At 40.9% G+C, this 17,062-nt stretch overlaps 1 protein-coding gene across 4 annotated transcripts in view; it reads left to right on the forward strand.

The window, feature by feature from the left end:
- SEMA5A (semaphorin 5A) overlaps window positions 1–17,062 on the forward strand; it is a 439,222-nt gene that overhangs the window by 188,120 nt on the left and 234,040 nt on the right. For all 4 annotated transcript variants that reach the window (XM_028515073.2, XM_036020275.1, XM_036020274.1 and 1 more), the window contains one exon: window positions 7,775–7,874. In XM_028515073.2, the coding sequence (XP_028370874.1) occupies window positions 7,775–7,874 (100 nt within the window). The remainder of the gene's footprint in view (window positions 1–7,774; window positions 7,875–17,062) is intronic.

Consider the following 17,062-nt stretch of genomic DNA (forward strand, 5'->3'; position numbering starts at 1 on the left):
TACCGCTTATGTTACATTTCGCAAGATATGTAACTTGCCAAAATCTCAGGGTTTTTTATTTTTATTTTTTATTTCTACAAGAAAGTTTATAGATCTCGCTTCACAGTATTATGAATATTAAACATAATAAGAAATTGTTAACATCCAAAAAGATCTAATACAGTTTCTAAAACCAAGTAAACACTGAAAATATAGATGGCAAAACAGAGTGTAAATAAGAAGCATCGGTTATTGTGATCTTTTTTTCACAAGCATCAGTGTATGTGAATTTGTGTGTTTCCTCTTTGGTGACTGATTTTGCCTGGCCCGGCCACACAGAAGACACATGAGGCTTCGGGACTGTCACAGTAAGAAATATCCAAACCTGTAGAAAAATTTTGTAAGATTTTATTTGAGCCAAAGTCACAGTTGCCAGGAAGCAAGATCTCAGATGCTTGAGAACATAACAGTTTTGTAGCTTCTTTTATGCATTTGAAATTAAGGTGGGGAATTTTGGAAGATTCCATGGAGGTGGGAGAAAAAGGCAGGGATTGTATTACCATTATCGCAGAGTAACAAGATTATGGGTTCTATTGAGGGTGGGGACACTTATTTCAAAGGTGAGTTAACCTAAGTGCTTGAGGCAAAGATAAACCTTTTAGTAAAACAATTACATACTTGGGGCATGAGTAATTGTCCTGACCTAAACAAGCCAGCAAAATATAACCAGAGAGATTGAAATAAAGAACAAACTAACAGGAAAGAGTGGGGAGGGAGACAACAGGGAAAGAAGGGAAAGGTCCTTAAGGGACGTGTATAAAGGACCCAAGGACAAAGCCAAAGAGGTGTAGGATTGAGGGTGGGAGGGGGAGAGGGTGGGGTGGGGTGGGGGAAAGTGGTGGTGGGAAAATGGAGACAACTGTATTCAAACAGCAGTAACAAAATGATTTTTTAAAAAAGAAATTTATGATTGGATCACTTTGTGTGAGGTTTCTTTCCATAGAAACTCCCCACCTCCCTTTTTTTTTGTCCACAGGACTGAAATCAGTTATCATCAGTTACAGAATTTCAGGCAGGACTCAGGTAGCTGAAAGCCTGATGTGCTGTATTTTGGGGGGTGAAACGTGGCGTGAGGGTGCTGCTGACCTCCTGCCAGAAGTGCAAGGGACTTGCTGTGAGTGACAGTTGGAGGAACAGGCCTGGAAAAGCAGATGGGGCGGGGGCGGGGGGCAGGGAAGAAGAAGAAAAGGGTAGCAGTCAGGTGGCGGTGTGGTAAACCAATAGTCCCACCACACTGTTTTTCTTAGGGCTCTTTAAAATTCCACTCCTTTGTTTTTCAATCATATTTTTAGCTCATATTTTTAGGTCGAATGGTGGTTTATGTAATGCACTGAAGCCGAAAATGAAATCCGTAGAAGGGAGATGCATGCCAACATTGAAGAGTAATAGGTATCTTTGAGATACGACAGTTCCTTTCACAATTCGGGGAAAGGGCAGGCAAGGAGAATTTCCAGAACGCCTAGCTGCGAGTACACCCTGCATTTCTCCTCCTGCTCCGCCAGGCCCTGGCAACAGAAGTGCCCTCTGCAGGAGGTGAGAACCCAGCTCATGCATTTTCAGAGCAGTGTCCTGTTTCCCCATATCACAGCTGAGTGGCTCAGACTGCTTAGAAAATCAGCCATTGCTCATTCCCTTCTCGTCCCTCCTTCTCATTCCAGAATGTTCTTCCATCAAATAAAGCAGACCAATGATGGGTATTGATATTGTTTTCCCCCTTACATATGTAAAGACACTTCTTGGATCATAAAACCTTACAAGTAAAAATGGTAAATGCTTTTTCCTGTAGAGTTTAACTGACTTGTAGATTACTGTTATTAATAATAACAACAGTAAAAACAACACATGTTATATTTATAGGTCGACATAGCAGCTGGCTTTGGGAGACAGTCAGTGCCTTCTATAGTCCATAGTTGAAAACCCAACTATGGGTGGCAGTTTTATGAAACAGTATAGGAGTATATCAGAATAAACTCCTTTTCCAAATGAAGAGGTCATAGATTTCTCTTTCTTCCTGTTAGTTTTGAAATGTGGCACATGGGGTCCTCATCCATGTGGCTCAGTTGGTTGGAGCATCATCCCATACACCGAAAGACTCAGGGTTCAATTCCTGATCAGGGCACATACCTATGTTACAGGTTTGAGCCCCTGTTGGGGAGTGAATGTGATGTTGTTTCTTTTCTCACACTGATATTTCCCTTTCCTTTTTTCTCTCTCTAGAATCAATAAACTGATTTTAAAAATAAAAAAAAAGTTGCATAGGAAGGGACACTTCTGATTTACTTCTCTTTAAGTGTAGAGCATAGTGGCTAAAAATACTCGCTCCAAAGTTAGGAGCTGAATCTTACTAGCTGTTGACCTCAATGAGATTTGGTTTCCTCACCTACTTGCCCTATAATAGGGTGGGTGTGAAAAATATAAGAATTAAAATGTGTAAATTACATGGAGTAGCATCTAGCTGATGGCATGCACTATTTAAATGTTATCAATTTTTGTTAGCTGCTTTACCTATAATCATGTTGTCAACTTTGCTATTATCACCATGTGCAGCAGGAGATGCAGGTTAAATCAAAATATAATTTCATGAGTATTGGGAACAGTAAACCTTGATTTGCACTTATATTTTTGTACGCCTTGTTACTACCTGTGCTTCTGTGCCTTTTCCCACTATTCCCTGCCCCCCCTCCCCCCCACGTTAGCCTGTGACTCAGTTTCCAGTAGGGGTCTCATTTTCTCCAAGAAGTTGTGCCAGCCTGTTTTCTTGATCCCTTCATTGACTGAAGTTTGAAGGAGAAAAGAATAAAGCTCAGGGTACGCATAGCCACCCCTCTTCTACCAGAGAGGTTTCTCACTCCACGTCTGCCCACAAGTCAGCCGGTCCCCGTGGATCAGGGCTGCAGCCCCTGGAGGAGCCATCAGTCTGGTTTCGGCAGCGGCTGTTGGCTTTCGGACAGGTGCTGTTCTTCATCAGCAGAATTTCCTGTGATCTTATCAGGCTCTAAAAGGTTTTCTTGGCTTGTGACCATCCTTGTATAGCTTTAGAATGTTTACTTTTAAAGAAAGATAGCGACTTTCACTCCTTTTGCTTTCTTATTTTGGGGGTTAGGGGGGACTAACTTGAATCTGTTAAGCTAGTTTGTAGTTTATAGATTTCAATTATTTGGGCCAAGTTTATTAATACTGGATACATGGTTATAAAAGCAATTTTTTCTTGAAGTTGTGACACTGAGTTCTTTTAAACATTGAATCAGTATGCTTTTTTAAAAAAGATTTTATTTATTTATTTTTTAGAGAGAGGGGAAGGGAAGGAGAAAGAGAGGGAGAGAAACATCAATGTGTGGTTGCCTCTCATGAGACCCACACCGGGTGCATGGCCTGAAATCCAGACATGTGCCCTGACTGGGAATCAAACCTGTGACCTTTTGGTTTGCAGGCCCATGGTCAATCCAATGAGCTACACCAGCCAGGGCCAAATCGGTATGCTTTTGATAGATCTTACTAAAAAATCATGTTGGTACTTATATAGTAGTAAGAGAAGGCAATATGATTAATTGCAGCTAATTTTGCAATAGAAAATCATTGTCAGAGTCCATATTTTAACAGTTATGTTTGTGTGATGAATGGATTAGCTAGGATGATTACTATCACTTATTAAACATTATCTACAAAGTATTCAATCCAAATTTATAGATTTTATGTTACTGTTTAATTTCCAAACAAGGAATATGACCCTTTAAACAAGGGTCATATTGGCTACCATATTTAAGTTCCATTCCATCTTATGGTTCTCTCGGTAACATCAGAACAAAGGGATAGAAGGAAAAGGTGAACCTATTATCTGGGGGAAATGAGCATGTATTAAGAAAGTCAACATTATTGAAAATTATATCTCCCTAATTTACCAAGTTCTGTGTCTCTTCCCCTGATCAGCTCACTCTCCCCAACCTTTCTTTGGCCTCTGCTCAGCATATTCACCACCACCTGCCTTGGTGGTGTTCTCTCTTCTCCTGACTCTGTACTCTCAGGAGAGTCTGTCTGTAGCTGTTCATTTTCTGATTCCTTAGAAAGCAGGATCAATAAATCTTCACGTTACTATTGAACTCTGTAATTGTGGTGGTGAATTATACCAATAGATTTTCTGATGCTAAGCTTTTCTGAGCCATCCTTGTTTTTCTGAATTAAATCTACCTGTATGAAAAAGTGTGTGTGTGTGTGTGTGTGTGTGATATGCTAATACAGCTACATCCTTAAGAGTGTTTCTGTGTTCTTAAATGAGATGGCTCATGATTTCTCTTCCTCATAATGTCCTTGTCTAGCCTTAGTATCAAAGTTATCAAGATCATAATAGCCTCAAAACTGCAGAGAGAAGAAAAGCTTTACCTCTTTGCCTAGTCTCTGAAATAATTTGTATAAAATTGGAATTATATGTTTTTTAAAGAGTTGGAAAAACTTTCATGTAAAACTGAGCCTTTAGCCTTTTCCTACATACTATGCTTGAGAGTATATTATGTATTTTGTTTGGTGTTTGAAACTCTAATAACCTCTCTAATTAAAATCTAATTAACCTCTAATTAAAAGAATATAATTAAACAGTTTTTAATTTTTTAATGGGGGATATGCATATTCTTATAGCAAGGGGTAAGGGGCTTTATAACATTGGATATTAATTAGAGGATAGAAGAGATAATTTAGGGCATCGACTAAAACATGGAAAGAGATGGAATTGAAGCCAGGTAGTAGGCACTGATTATCAAAGAAAGATAGAGCACGGTGGTTCTGATCTCACAGGGAAAGTTGAGATGGTAGGTACTGCTGCAGGCATATTTTCAGTTAGACAGATGGGCTGGTGCGGGAACTTTGCCCCAAGTCCCTGCTGGCATCCAGTAGGAGGGAAAGCCCTGTGATGTGCACAGTTGAGCTGGGCAGACCTCGTGGAGGAATGCACACGAAAGTAAAAAACAGAGGGGGGGGACCTCTGCCCGCAGGGCCCCCACGGCCACCAAGGGTGAGAACAAGCCTACCAAGAGATGATCTGCTTGGGAAGGAAAGGTGGCCGATCTCTCAAAGGAGAAGGGCCAGGAACCTGTTCCTCAATGGGCTTTTATTGGGTTCGTTTACAGGAGAATTCAGGTAAAGCTCATTAATCATTGCCAGGAAGTAAGGATCAAACAATAGATAACAAAGAACTCTGAGGGCCTATTTTGAGTCAGAGTCAGAGAGCTAAAGAGCTGTAAAACTTTGAGGAACAAACTTACTTCTTGTTTGGAACCTTATCATTCAACTGAGAGCATTCTAAACAAAGCAGGTTTCACAGGATTTTACATATTCTTTCTTAGGCCTGATCACCCAGGGAACCTGCCCTTTCCAGCACAGGGCTGCACCACCCTCCACCATTGTTTCAGGCTTAGGTGGAGCAAGGGAAGTAAGGCAGCCAAGAGATTAGGAGATTTTCTCACAGACAATGAGGATTCAGGCTTTGTCAAAGCCGAGGGGCAAGGGTCCATCACCCCCTTTTGCTGTAGCCCCCAAAGTCCTTCCTTGGGGGCCTCCCATGTGATTGTGCCTGTCTTAGGTCGTTCCCCCCCTTGGGGAATCTTACCCATCATTGGCTAACCGACGAAGCATTGGGGGCCATTTATGGATGAAGTAAAAGGATCAGAAGTGGTGCTCCTGCCAGGGAGATAAGCTTTTGTTTCCTCAGTGGCTTATGGTCCTACATCACTCCCTCAGCCTTAGCCTTGGTGGGGGTTACAGCTTCTGAAACCAGGCAGGGTGGTTCCCAACAGGAGAGAACATGCAGGTTGCCCAGCTTGGATGTAGTGTGAACCACAAAAATGTAGAGTTCTAGTGGGGAAGCTCATTAGCAATATAAATAAGGAAAATTGAACAATATTGGCAGAACTATGAGCTTCATTTTCCCCTCTCCGCATGGCTCCCTTTAGTATTTTGGTATTTTAGGAAGTGGTTTAGCCATTGCTCAGTATAGATTTTAAACCCTGAAATATGTATCTTCGTTCTGGTTCCTGTTGATCACTCTCTTTCAATTCTTCTCAATGAGTAGAAAGATAAATGCATGGAAAATGAGTTAATTCAAATCTTTCCTTTCCTTTTACCTAAGACTCAAATCATCTCTACTTTCTATATATGAATACTGTCTGTAACTGTATAAATACTTATAAACACCTGTATTTATAAATACTGTGTTTAAAGAAGATATTAGTGCTAGTTCCCTAACCAAATTATTAAACTGTTAGAAGGATCATTTATTAATAACCTTTTATATGCTTGGCTATAAATAAGTGTTTTGTTTCAATTCACTTGCCTATAAGGTGAAAAAAATTATATAAATTACTAAAACCATCAAGATACCATACACATAGAAATTTCAAAACCCAAATAAATACTGTTCTCTATATAACTCAACCTTTGTTTTCTTTAAGCAGACTAGAACTTTCAGTTAATGTGATTCTTTCCTCAATAACTGTTGGTAGAGAAATGCCATATTTGTTATACAAAGTTATTTCTTGAAAATAATTCACTCTGGTTGTGTAACTCAGTTGGTTAGAGTATTGTCCTGATACACCAAGGTTGTGGTTTCTATCCCCGGTCAGGGCACATAGGAGAATCAACCAAAGAATGCACAAATAGTGGAATAACAAATCAATGTTTCTTTCTCTCTCTCTCTCAAAGAAAAATTAAAAAATGAAGAAAGTAATCCATCTCAATTACATCAACAAACACATTTTTACAGGAGATGGATATATTTTCATATAAGATCTGTTTTTAGCATCTGCTTTTGTTGGAACAGGTTATCCCTGTGCTACATACTTTCCCCCCTGAAATGAGTAACGTTGTTGATTTGACAGTTGCCGTACGCCTGTTCAGTGTGATATCACTGCCAGTGTTAAATCCGAGAGAAAGAGGTGATCTGACGGACAGCATGGTTGATTGTCAGGGCTGATTGTAAGGTGTGGCACAAATGGCAGGAGAGTCACTGAGTATTTTTTTAGTGTCAGAAATGAGCTAATGAGTTGTACAAAAAGGTTTAAGAAACAACATTATAGTCCTCTTTGAATACTGTCATTTTATAAGAAAAAAGAATAGGACTCTAGGTTGGAGGCCATTTAATAGTGCTTGTAGAAAAACCAAACCACACCAAACCTCTCTAAAGAGTAGCTCTTTCTTAATTTCCCTTAGAAAAAATGCAAATGAGGCCTAGCAGTAACTGTGGATTTCTCATCTAGGAAGGACAAGTTTAACTGAGGTCAAAACCAGAAACTCAAAGGATAAAGGATGGGATATGGAACATCTTTGAAAGAAGGCAAATGGTGCTCCTATATTTGTCCTTGTTCCGACAGAGGGCTTGTGTGATTTTTTCCAAGTCTTCAGCTCTTTCCTGTCAAGTTGCATAGGAAATGGTCTTTTCTGTGAATAATGTGTTATTTTCTGCCCAGCCCAGAGCCAATGGGAAAATGCACATCTGTCTTGTAAATCACAACCAAGCATGGGTGCCTTGCTCATTTTTTATTGGGTGACTGTCTTTTGTGCTTTACACATTCTCAGTGTGGATTATGTGACGTCCTGATGGAAACCTCCCATGGCCCCTCAACAGTCACCTCGGGGGACCTTTAAATCCTCTCTGAAATGTAATGTTTGCTACCTGAAGTGCACTCTCTGTGGTCCCTAAAAGAAAAATCATTCATTTTTGTCTTTTCATTTATTTATTTTTCCTATTTAGAAATTGGCCCCTGGTTACGGGAGTTCAGAGCGAAGGATGCTGTGGATTTCTCGCAGTTAACATTTGACCCAGGACAGAAAGAACTTGTTGTAGGAGCAAGGTGAGAGATCTTATGTTTTGCCACCACTGATATTTTGGGACTTTGTTTTGCATCTGTGCATTTACACATGGGCTGCTCTTCCATAATTGACGAGGGCTCAGTAATAATTCTTCTAAGAGTGAAATACAGTGTGAGTGTCATAAAGTATGCTACTAATAATAGGATGACTACTGCTTTTTACAGCATGCATTTATTGGGCCCTCCCCACGTGCCAGGAACTGTTCTAACATGAATTCACTCCCTTTTCCCTCCCATGAATCCTGAGAGGTAGGTATTGTCAATATCCCTATTTTAGAGAAAAGGAAATTGAGTCAGAAAGTGGATAAGTACACTGCCCTGGGACATGTTTATTGTGTCCAATAAAAGACGGACCCACGTTTCAGACCCAGGCAGTTAGACTCCAGAAACCAAGTTTTTAACTTCTCACCAAATTCCTCAGTGAAATTCTGGAGATCAAGAGATCGTCGTGCTCATTCTGGCCCATGTGATGACGATTACACCATTAACCAGCCAATTGAGAATTCAAGGAAGTTGCTGCTGTTTATGTCTCTTAAGGTGCACATGTTCTTGTATCCAGGTCAAATCTGACATTCCAGTTGGACACTAAGGCCACTGGAACACCATCAGCACAGATCTTGAGTTTTTCCCTCGTATTTACCATGACTTCCTCAGACAATATGCATAACCTCTGCCTTCAGATCATCTATCCTGCCAGTGTATTTTGAAGATGGTGCATAAAAAAGCACTTTATATCCATCTCTTAGGAAATATGACATGGAACTAGAAGAAAGAGGTAATTTGCAGATTTGGACCCTTCTGGCATCCAGGCAGAGCACTTTGGGCAGCAGAGTGTTCACATCTCTTTTGCCCAAATTTACTAGATTATAAAACATACCTTTCTTAGCATGAGAGGTTATACAGTTTCCATATAGACCTTAGTGAAGTTAAATATGGCTTATGTTCTGGGCGTTTGAGACAGACATCGAACATTTTCTAGGGTCATTGCTGTCGCTGTGAGATCTTAAGGAGCCTTTGTACAACCATCTAATACCCAAAGACATTAAGATGTGTGCTTGTAACTTTAAATGAGTAGACAGAAGTTGGTTTAGTTCCTGCCACTGAACATGCCACCTGACCCTCTTTTGATATTTGTGGGTGGACAGTGAGTGTGGACTGGATGGGCTTGCTGGGTGTCCTTTTGCTTTACTGCAGCCCACTGGGGATACTTGGTGGGTTTCTGATGCCGATTTCCATGAAATTCCATCTCTGGGAGCTGGGCTGTTGGTAGCAGGGATTTTTAACTGGTCTGCTACCCTCCAGATTTTCTCTTCCTTCTGCATGCCATGGCTAATGTCATCTTCTTAAATACCCACTTTCGGTAGCTGCTAGTGGATATTTAAGTGGATATTTAGCTGCTAGTGGATATTACCCATTGGGTAAACACTGGCTCTTTGGTGTGGTCCACCAGCCCCTTTGCCTTGTGGCCACACATCTCTTACAGACTCACCTTTTCCATTCTCACCCAGTCCAGGAATGAGGAATTATTTATGTCACCCACAAAGTAAACCATTCTCTTTCTCGCCTTTGGGATTTTGCCTTTTACTTTTCTGGAATATTAGCTGCCCACCCATCCTACACCAAATATCTACTTGGTGAACTTGTAGTAAGGATCTAGCTCAAGGCTTCTCCACGTGGCCTGAGCTGCTACATTCCCTGCTCTGTGTGGTCTTATTAGAATTCCTGTTGGATGACACCTGCCATCTACCTTTGTTAGTGTACTGAATGAATTATATCTTGCCTGGTGTCCTACCTCCACCCTCCATTTTCATATAATGACTTACCAAATGGTAGAGAGGATGTGTCTGTCTTATCTTTGTTTCTCTACAATATAGCAGTTTCTCCTCCTGGTAAAAACTCTGAGATGGCTGTTGTCTCAGTATGCATATTTCTAGGATTTGATTTGCATACACACCCCTCTGCATTTGGAGGAAACTTCAGGGAAAGAGGCAGGAGTTGTAGCAGGAGTTGTAGCAGACTCATTCCGGATACCTACAGTTGGGCAAAGACACAAAGGAGTGGCAGTCTCTAAATACCTAACCTAACCCTTATGGAAGATGAACTCTTTCCCTTAGCCAAGGAGGAAACAGACCCCCTCCTGGAATAGAGGGGGAAAATACGACCCTGACTGGTGTAGCTGGGTCAAAAATCCCTCATTCAACTCTAAAGAACTTTGGATAAGATTTTCTTGTGAGTTTGACTCAAAAGACTCTCCATTGTTTCTGGAGGTGGAGCAGGCAGTGCCTCATGTGTGTGCACTCTGCCGGTGGCTGGCCTTTGGTCAATGACACACAGTCTCCTAATGAATGTGAGAAGCTGCAGAGCAAAATGGGGCTTAGAAGAGACATCTCAATGTCCATCTTGTCTGGAGACAGTGTCTGGCATTATTTCCAGGGAACACTCGCCCCTCAAGGTCTCCATCCTAGTGGCCCTGGAGGTTTGCATCTCAGTGGCCCGGGAGGTTTCCATCTCAGTATCACTGCAGATCTTTATCCCAATGTTCCGGGAGGTCTTCCTCCCAGTGTCTTTGGGAATCTCCACCTCAGCATTCTTGGAAGCCTCCATCTACCTCATCTTGCCCCAGTCCTAACCCAGCCATGCCGAGAGGGATTGGACTAGCCACTGAGTCAACCTGGCATGCTATATGGCACGGTGGCCAGGAGTGATAGGATCTCCAGATTTAGCACATAAAAGTCCAGGATATGCAGTTAAACTTGCATTTCAGATAAGTAGTCCTAGAACATGGGCTCTATTTTCTATTCTAGTATAGTGCGTGGTACATTGTAGACACTCAATAAACAAAAGAAGAGGTAGATGGATTTGCTTAGCTGTGTGACCTTGAGCCCTTTTCAGCCTAACTTTCTCATCTTTAAAAGTGACATAATTATTTCTATTCCTTTCCACTGTTGTGAGGATTAAATGAAATAATCCCTGAAAAGTGATTGTCACAGTAACAGGCACCCAGTAAGCCCATAGTGGTAGGGAGCTCTGTGGGTATGAGTTTTGGCATACATGTGCATATATATTTCGGCAGATATCACTGGGTAATACTAGGAAATTACCTGGAAAACTTGATGGGATTAGGCTCAGAATGTTTGAGAAGGAGTGTGAGCCCATTATAAAACTTTAAAAATAGCCCAGCCCTCAGATTCCTGTTTGGGAGGGCTCGACCTAGCAAAAGAGATTTAGATAACAGGTGTATATTTTAGAAATCTGGAATGGTTTCAATATATGATTGGTAGAAAAGTACGAGAGTCTTTTTTTTTTTTTTTCATATTAGCAGTAGGCATTGTAAAGTCATTTACTGGATGGTTTCACTTTATACCAGTGATACTTTATGTTTCCGAAATTGAATTCAGTTCAAAACTCTTTGTGTTCTTTGCAAAAAGAAGTTCATTGTGCTGCAAAAGAAAAACCTTTCCATGGATGATTGGGGTTGTGTAGTGCCAGAAGGTCCTTGCATCTGAATTCATATGTTTTCTGGATGAAGCCCTAAATTTCCAATTTTCAAGGAGCATATTATCTTTCATAATATTTTAAAAGCATTGACATTCATGTTCTGTTTTACCCAAGCCTCTTTAAAAATTAATAATGTTGGTGGGTGTTTTCAGTGATGAGACTCAGACATTGTCATTCTAGAAAATATGGAAAATACAGTAAAGCATAAAGAAAAAACAATTCAGAAGTAATTGCAGGACTTCTGGCCAAGATGGAGGCATAGGTAGACACACTGTGCCTCCTCGCACAACCAAAGTAAAAACAACAATTTAGAAACAAAATAACAACCAGAACTGATAGAAAATTGAACTGTATGGAAGTCGGACAACCAAGGAGTTAAAATAGACACATTCATCCAGACCGGTAGGAAGGGCAGAGTCAGGCAGCCGGGTGGAGAGGGGTTGAGGCACAAAAAGCAGTGACACTGGGCACATAAGGCATCCCAGGTGCTCAAGACCACAGCAGGAGGACCCTGAGCATGCAGGTGGCGGCTGTGAGATCCCAGGTGCAGGGTGGCAATGAGTAGACCCAGCGAGGCAGTGACTGTGAAGCAAGGCACAGCAAGCAATGCGGCTGGCTGACCGAGCAGTCCCAGGGTCCCAGTGGCTAAATAGAGCCTCGGGGCACTGATTGAAAACACCTGTGGGGGTTGAGGCGCAGGGAGAAACTCCCAGACTCACAGGAGAGTTTGTTGGAGAGACCCACGGAGCCCTAGAATGTGCACAAGCCCACCCACACGAGAATTAGCACCAGAAAGGCCCAGTTTGCTTGGGGGAAGCACCAGAAGGGACTGAAATCTGACAGAGAATGGAGCAAGTGCCATTGTTCCCTCTTAGACCCCACCCCCACATACAGCATCACAACCCAGCGACCGGGGTGCCCCGCCCTGGTGAACACCTAAGGCTCTGTCCCTCATATGTAACAGGGATGACAAGACAAAAAAAATGGCACAAATGGAAGAATAGATCAAAGCTCCACAGCAAATACAACTAAGCAACCAAGAGATAGCTAACCTATCAGATGCATAGTTCAAAGCACTGGTGATCAGGATGCTCACAGAATTGGTAGAATTTGGTCACAAATAAGATGAAAAAATAAAGGCTACGCTAAGAGAAATGAAGGAGAGTGCACAAAGAACCAATAGTGATGGGAAGAAAACTGGGACTCAAATCAATAGAGCAGACCAGAAGGAAGAAAAAAACAATCAAACACAAAAGAATGAAGAAAGAAGAATTCAAAAAAATGAGGAGAGGCTTAGGAATCTTCAGGACATCGTTCAACATTCCAACATCCGAATTATGGGGGTACCAGAAGGGGAAGAGGAAGAGCAACAAGTGGAAAAGTTATTTGAACACATAATAAAGGAGAACTTCTCCAATCTGACAAAGGAAATAGACTTCCAGGAAGTCCAGGAAGCTCAGAGAGTCCCAAAGAAGTTGGACCCAAGAAGAAACACACCAAGGCACATCATAATTACATTAGCCAAGGTAAAAATGAAGGAGAAAATCCTAGAAGCAGCAAGAGATAAGGAGACAGTAACCTACAAAGGAGTTACCATCAGACTGTCAGCTGATTTGTCAAAAGAGACCTTACAGGCAAGAAGGGGCTGGCAAGAAGCATTCCAAGTCATGAAAGCCAAGGACCTACATCCAAGATTGCTCTATCCAGCAAAGCTTTCATTTAGACTGGAAGGGTAGATAAAGTGCTCCTCAGATAAGGTCAAGTTAAGTGAGTTCATCAGCACCAAGCCCTTATTTTATGAAATGTTAAAGGGACTTATCTAAGAAAAAGAAGATGAAAGACATGTACAGTAAAATGACAGCAAACTCATAATTATTAACAACCACACCTAAAACAGAAACAAAAACTAACTAAGCAAACAACTAGAATAGGAACAGAACCACAGAAATGGAGATCACATGGAGGGTGAGCAACAGGGGAGTGGGAGGAGGAGAGAGGGGGAAAAGGTACAGAGATAAGTAGCATAGAGGGTAGGTAGAAAATAGACAGGGGGAGGGTAAGAATAGTATGGGAAATGTAAAAGCTAAAGAACTTATGACACAGGGACATGAACTAAAGGGGGGAATGTGGGTGGAAGGGGGTATGCAGGGTGGAGGGGAATGAAGGGGGGAAATGGGACAACTGTAATAGCATAATCAATAAAATATATTAAAAAATAATTACTGTTAACCATTTTAGTTTTTTCCCTACTATATTTGATTTCTATTGGTTTATACTATTGGGATAGTATTTTATGAATGGTTTTCATATTTTTGTCCAAAAACCTACTTAAAGCAGTTCTCATTATATATATATTTGTATATATATAGTGGTTTAGAGATATTTGAATAGGTAATTATGAATGTAATGATGGTAATAACCACAAAGTAGGTGCAAGTGTAAGTTTCCTGCATTTAGGGTTGTAACAACACATGTAAGGAAGGGTGACTACATTTCAATTCTCCAAATGAATCTGATGGTCTTTAATGCCTTCGGTTCATTGTAAGGATGGCAACTGATTCTGTGCTAACTTTAAATATTAGTCCAAATGGTGCCTGACTTGGTCTGTACTCAGTGCAGGGCATTTACAAATTAGCCATAGTTTTTTAAAGCCTAAAGCTATACACATCATCAAGGAAAAGAGTTTCTCATCAAAAACTTAAGAGGAGTTGATTTCAGCTTTGTGTTTTGTCATTTGATTTTTCAGTTCTTTTCTTCCTATAACTTGATTTCTGATGATCTCACCCTTCTCTGGCGAGGTCAGTGTCATAGAAGCTCCTAAATTGAAGGGCACAGTGAGAACAATCACCTGTAAGCTCTCACATGATCCCCCTGAGTCCAGGAGGCCTGGCCCCTTGCTCACGATGAAAGTGGTGGGATGGACACCCGTGGACCCAGTATTTGGGTCAGGGAAGCATCGTATTTGCCAACAAATACAACGATTTTTGTCCTTGGAAATTTTAAATTTTAATTCTATTAAAATTGCATCACAAACTGGGAACATTATAAGGATATGAAGAATTAGGGTCCCGGGGATGCCTGAGTTTCCTTGCACACGTGACCTGAAGTGAGCACCAGCCCACCGTGCGCCATGTATGGAGCTTGCCGTCATAATTAATGGATTATTTCATTTATAGGAAGGTATTTCTCTATACGTGTTTGTACGACACATAGTATGGGGTTTATAGTCAGTATGCTTGTTACCAAAAGCTAAGACTAAAATCTGAGTGCTTCTGAGTCAGAGCTTGGCGTTCCGGACAGTCACAACAAACACGTTTTGAAAAATGTTAGTGTATTTTTTGAACCATTTGTTTTGCTCATGGTTTAAATATACAAAACTAAAGATAAAAAGGAAAGATAAATTACTTCTGTTGTGTTGGGGCTGCGTTTGCTTTGAGTATTCAAAGCGTCTATTCCCATAAGATCACATGAAATGAATGGGCAGGCTTCTGTTTAATTGGAATGATTTCCTTTTTTCAAAATGAGTTTGTTACTAGTTCTAAACAAAGGAAGCTAAATTTCACATTCATAGAAAAGTCATTTTACAAAGTTGACTAGTATAATTTTCTCCTTTTTGTGGTTATAATTCCTATTTTCATTTTAAAGTTTTACTTTAGAACTAATCTGTTGGAAGTAGCATGTAATTAAAAGGAAACTGGAGATTTCTATGAGATTTCTGCCTCTAGTAGCCACACCTTCTGTTTTCCAAGGTCTATATTTTAGTCAAGTTTGTGCATTAAAGGTAACTCCTACTGTGTGGAATGAAATCAGCAATTAGGAGTGGATCCAAAAAGCAGCAGAACCCCATTGTGCAAAGAAATCCCAGGTAATGGTGATGTTTATATTGTATTTACATTAATTACAGCTTAGGAAAAGCAGCTGGTGATGAAAGGAAGGGCGGTGCTTTTCATTCTTGCTCTTCATTTTCACCCCTACCCACCTGGAGTTGTTTTAAACCTATACTTTATGGTTTAAATATTTTCTTCTCTGTCCTTCTCCATGTTGGCACTCGATTCTTACGTGTGTGTTTCTCTCTTAAGATTCTCCTCTTTCTTCTAATATGCCTGTTTGATTAATTGACCTAATCTGTATTTAAAAAGGCTGTTCTTTGTCTGTTGACTTTGTTAAATTTTGTGCAATATGCCTATTTGATTAATTAACTTAATCTGTGTTAAAAAGTCTGCTCTTTGTCTGCTGGCTTTGTTAAATTTTGTGCAATAGTTGCCAAACATCAGTGCACCTAACTATCACCAGGAGCGTGCATTCAAAATTCAGCTTTTTCTGCTCCCTACTCCCATCCCCTCTGGTTCAGTGGCTGGAAGGGGGTCCTGGGGTGTGAGCTGTTAACGAACATGTGGTCTACAGACACTATTGTGGAAAAGACTTCTAACCATGTGTTCCTTTGGCTGTTGTGAAAAACAAAATAATCTCTGCACTTTCTTCTCTGCTTGAGCAGGAAAGCAGATAAACCTAGCAGTGTAGTTATTTATTTAGTTAGAAATATATATATATTTCTATATATATATAGTCTTCTGTTTTCCAAATTACAAGAATGAGCCAACAAAGGAGTGTGATGAAAATGAACCAGCCTCTTTACTTTGAGTGTGCGTGTGTGATACAGTATTTGACTGCTGAGAGCTTTTTTCCTTGCCGGTCCCACATGGGGCCCATCAGAATTTATTAGTTCGGTTGTTACTCTTTCACGACTCTTCATTCATCAAATATTTATTGAGCCTACTTTATGTAAGGGAGTATCTTAGGCATTGGGAAAACAAAGATGAAAACTTTATAGCCTAGTGTAAGGGTTGTCAAGCAAAGGCCTAAGTTGGCCTCCCGTTTTTGTAAATAAAGTTTTATTGGAACACAGCCACACCCATTTATTTAGTGCTTTAGTTGCACAACTGAGTACTTGCCAGTGAGACCACAAAGTGAAGTCTTTGCTCTCAGACCCTTAAAAGAAAATGCTTGCTGACTCCAGGACTCGTGAGTGGGTCAACGCAAGCAATTAAATTCTCCCAGGGAGGCCTGAGTTATGAGCCCTGGAAACATCATGAGTAAAAGAGCATGAAGGTCCTTGGGGGTGCAAAAGGTACACTCAGAAGGAGTGTCCCTGCCAGAAGGACCACACCACATGGAAGTACCAGATCATGATGTGACTTGACTGAACCTGTTGGTGGCTGAGAGGGAACTTGTTGTAGGTGAGGCCAGAACTTCAGGTGAGGTCAGGTTATGGAGGACCTTGGACTTTCCCTCCAGACCCGTGATTTTGATTCCAGCAATCATTGAGAGTTATCTGACAGGCCTTTCAAGAAAGCGGATGCCCAGGCTTCTTTTCAGATCATTCGAATTAGACTTTCTGGAAGTAATGTTGGGATCTTTGTTTTCACAAGCTCTTTTTGGTTTCTGTTTTCATTTATTTATTTTTCCTTTTTAAATTTTATTGTATTTTTTCCATTACTGTTTATCACCCTGTGACCTCTTGCACGTCCATCCATCCCCCTTCCCTTCCGCAATCACCATACTGTTCTTTGTACTCATGAGTTCTTTCTCTTTTTTTCTTTTTCGCTCGATACCAACCCCCTGCCAACCCCCCAACCCATCCCCCGGAGGTGTCAGCCTGCTTTCTCTAACAA

This window comes from Phyllostomus discolor, chromosome 3 (genome assembly GCF_004126475.2).
Source record: "Phyllostomus discolor isolate MPI-MPIP mPhyDis1 chromosome 3, mPhyDis1.pri.v3, whole genome shotgun sequence".
NCBI lineage: Eukaryota > Metazoa > Chordata > Mammalia > Chiroptera > Phyllostomidae > Phyllostomus > Phyllostomus discolor.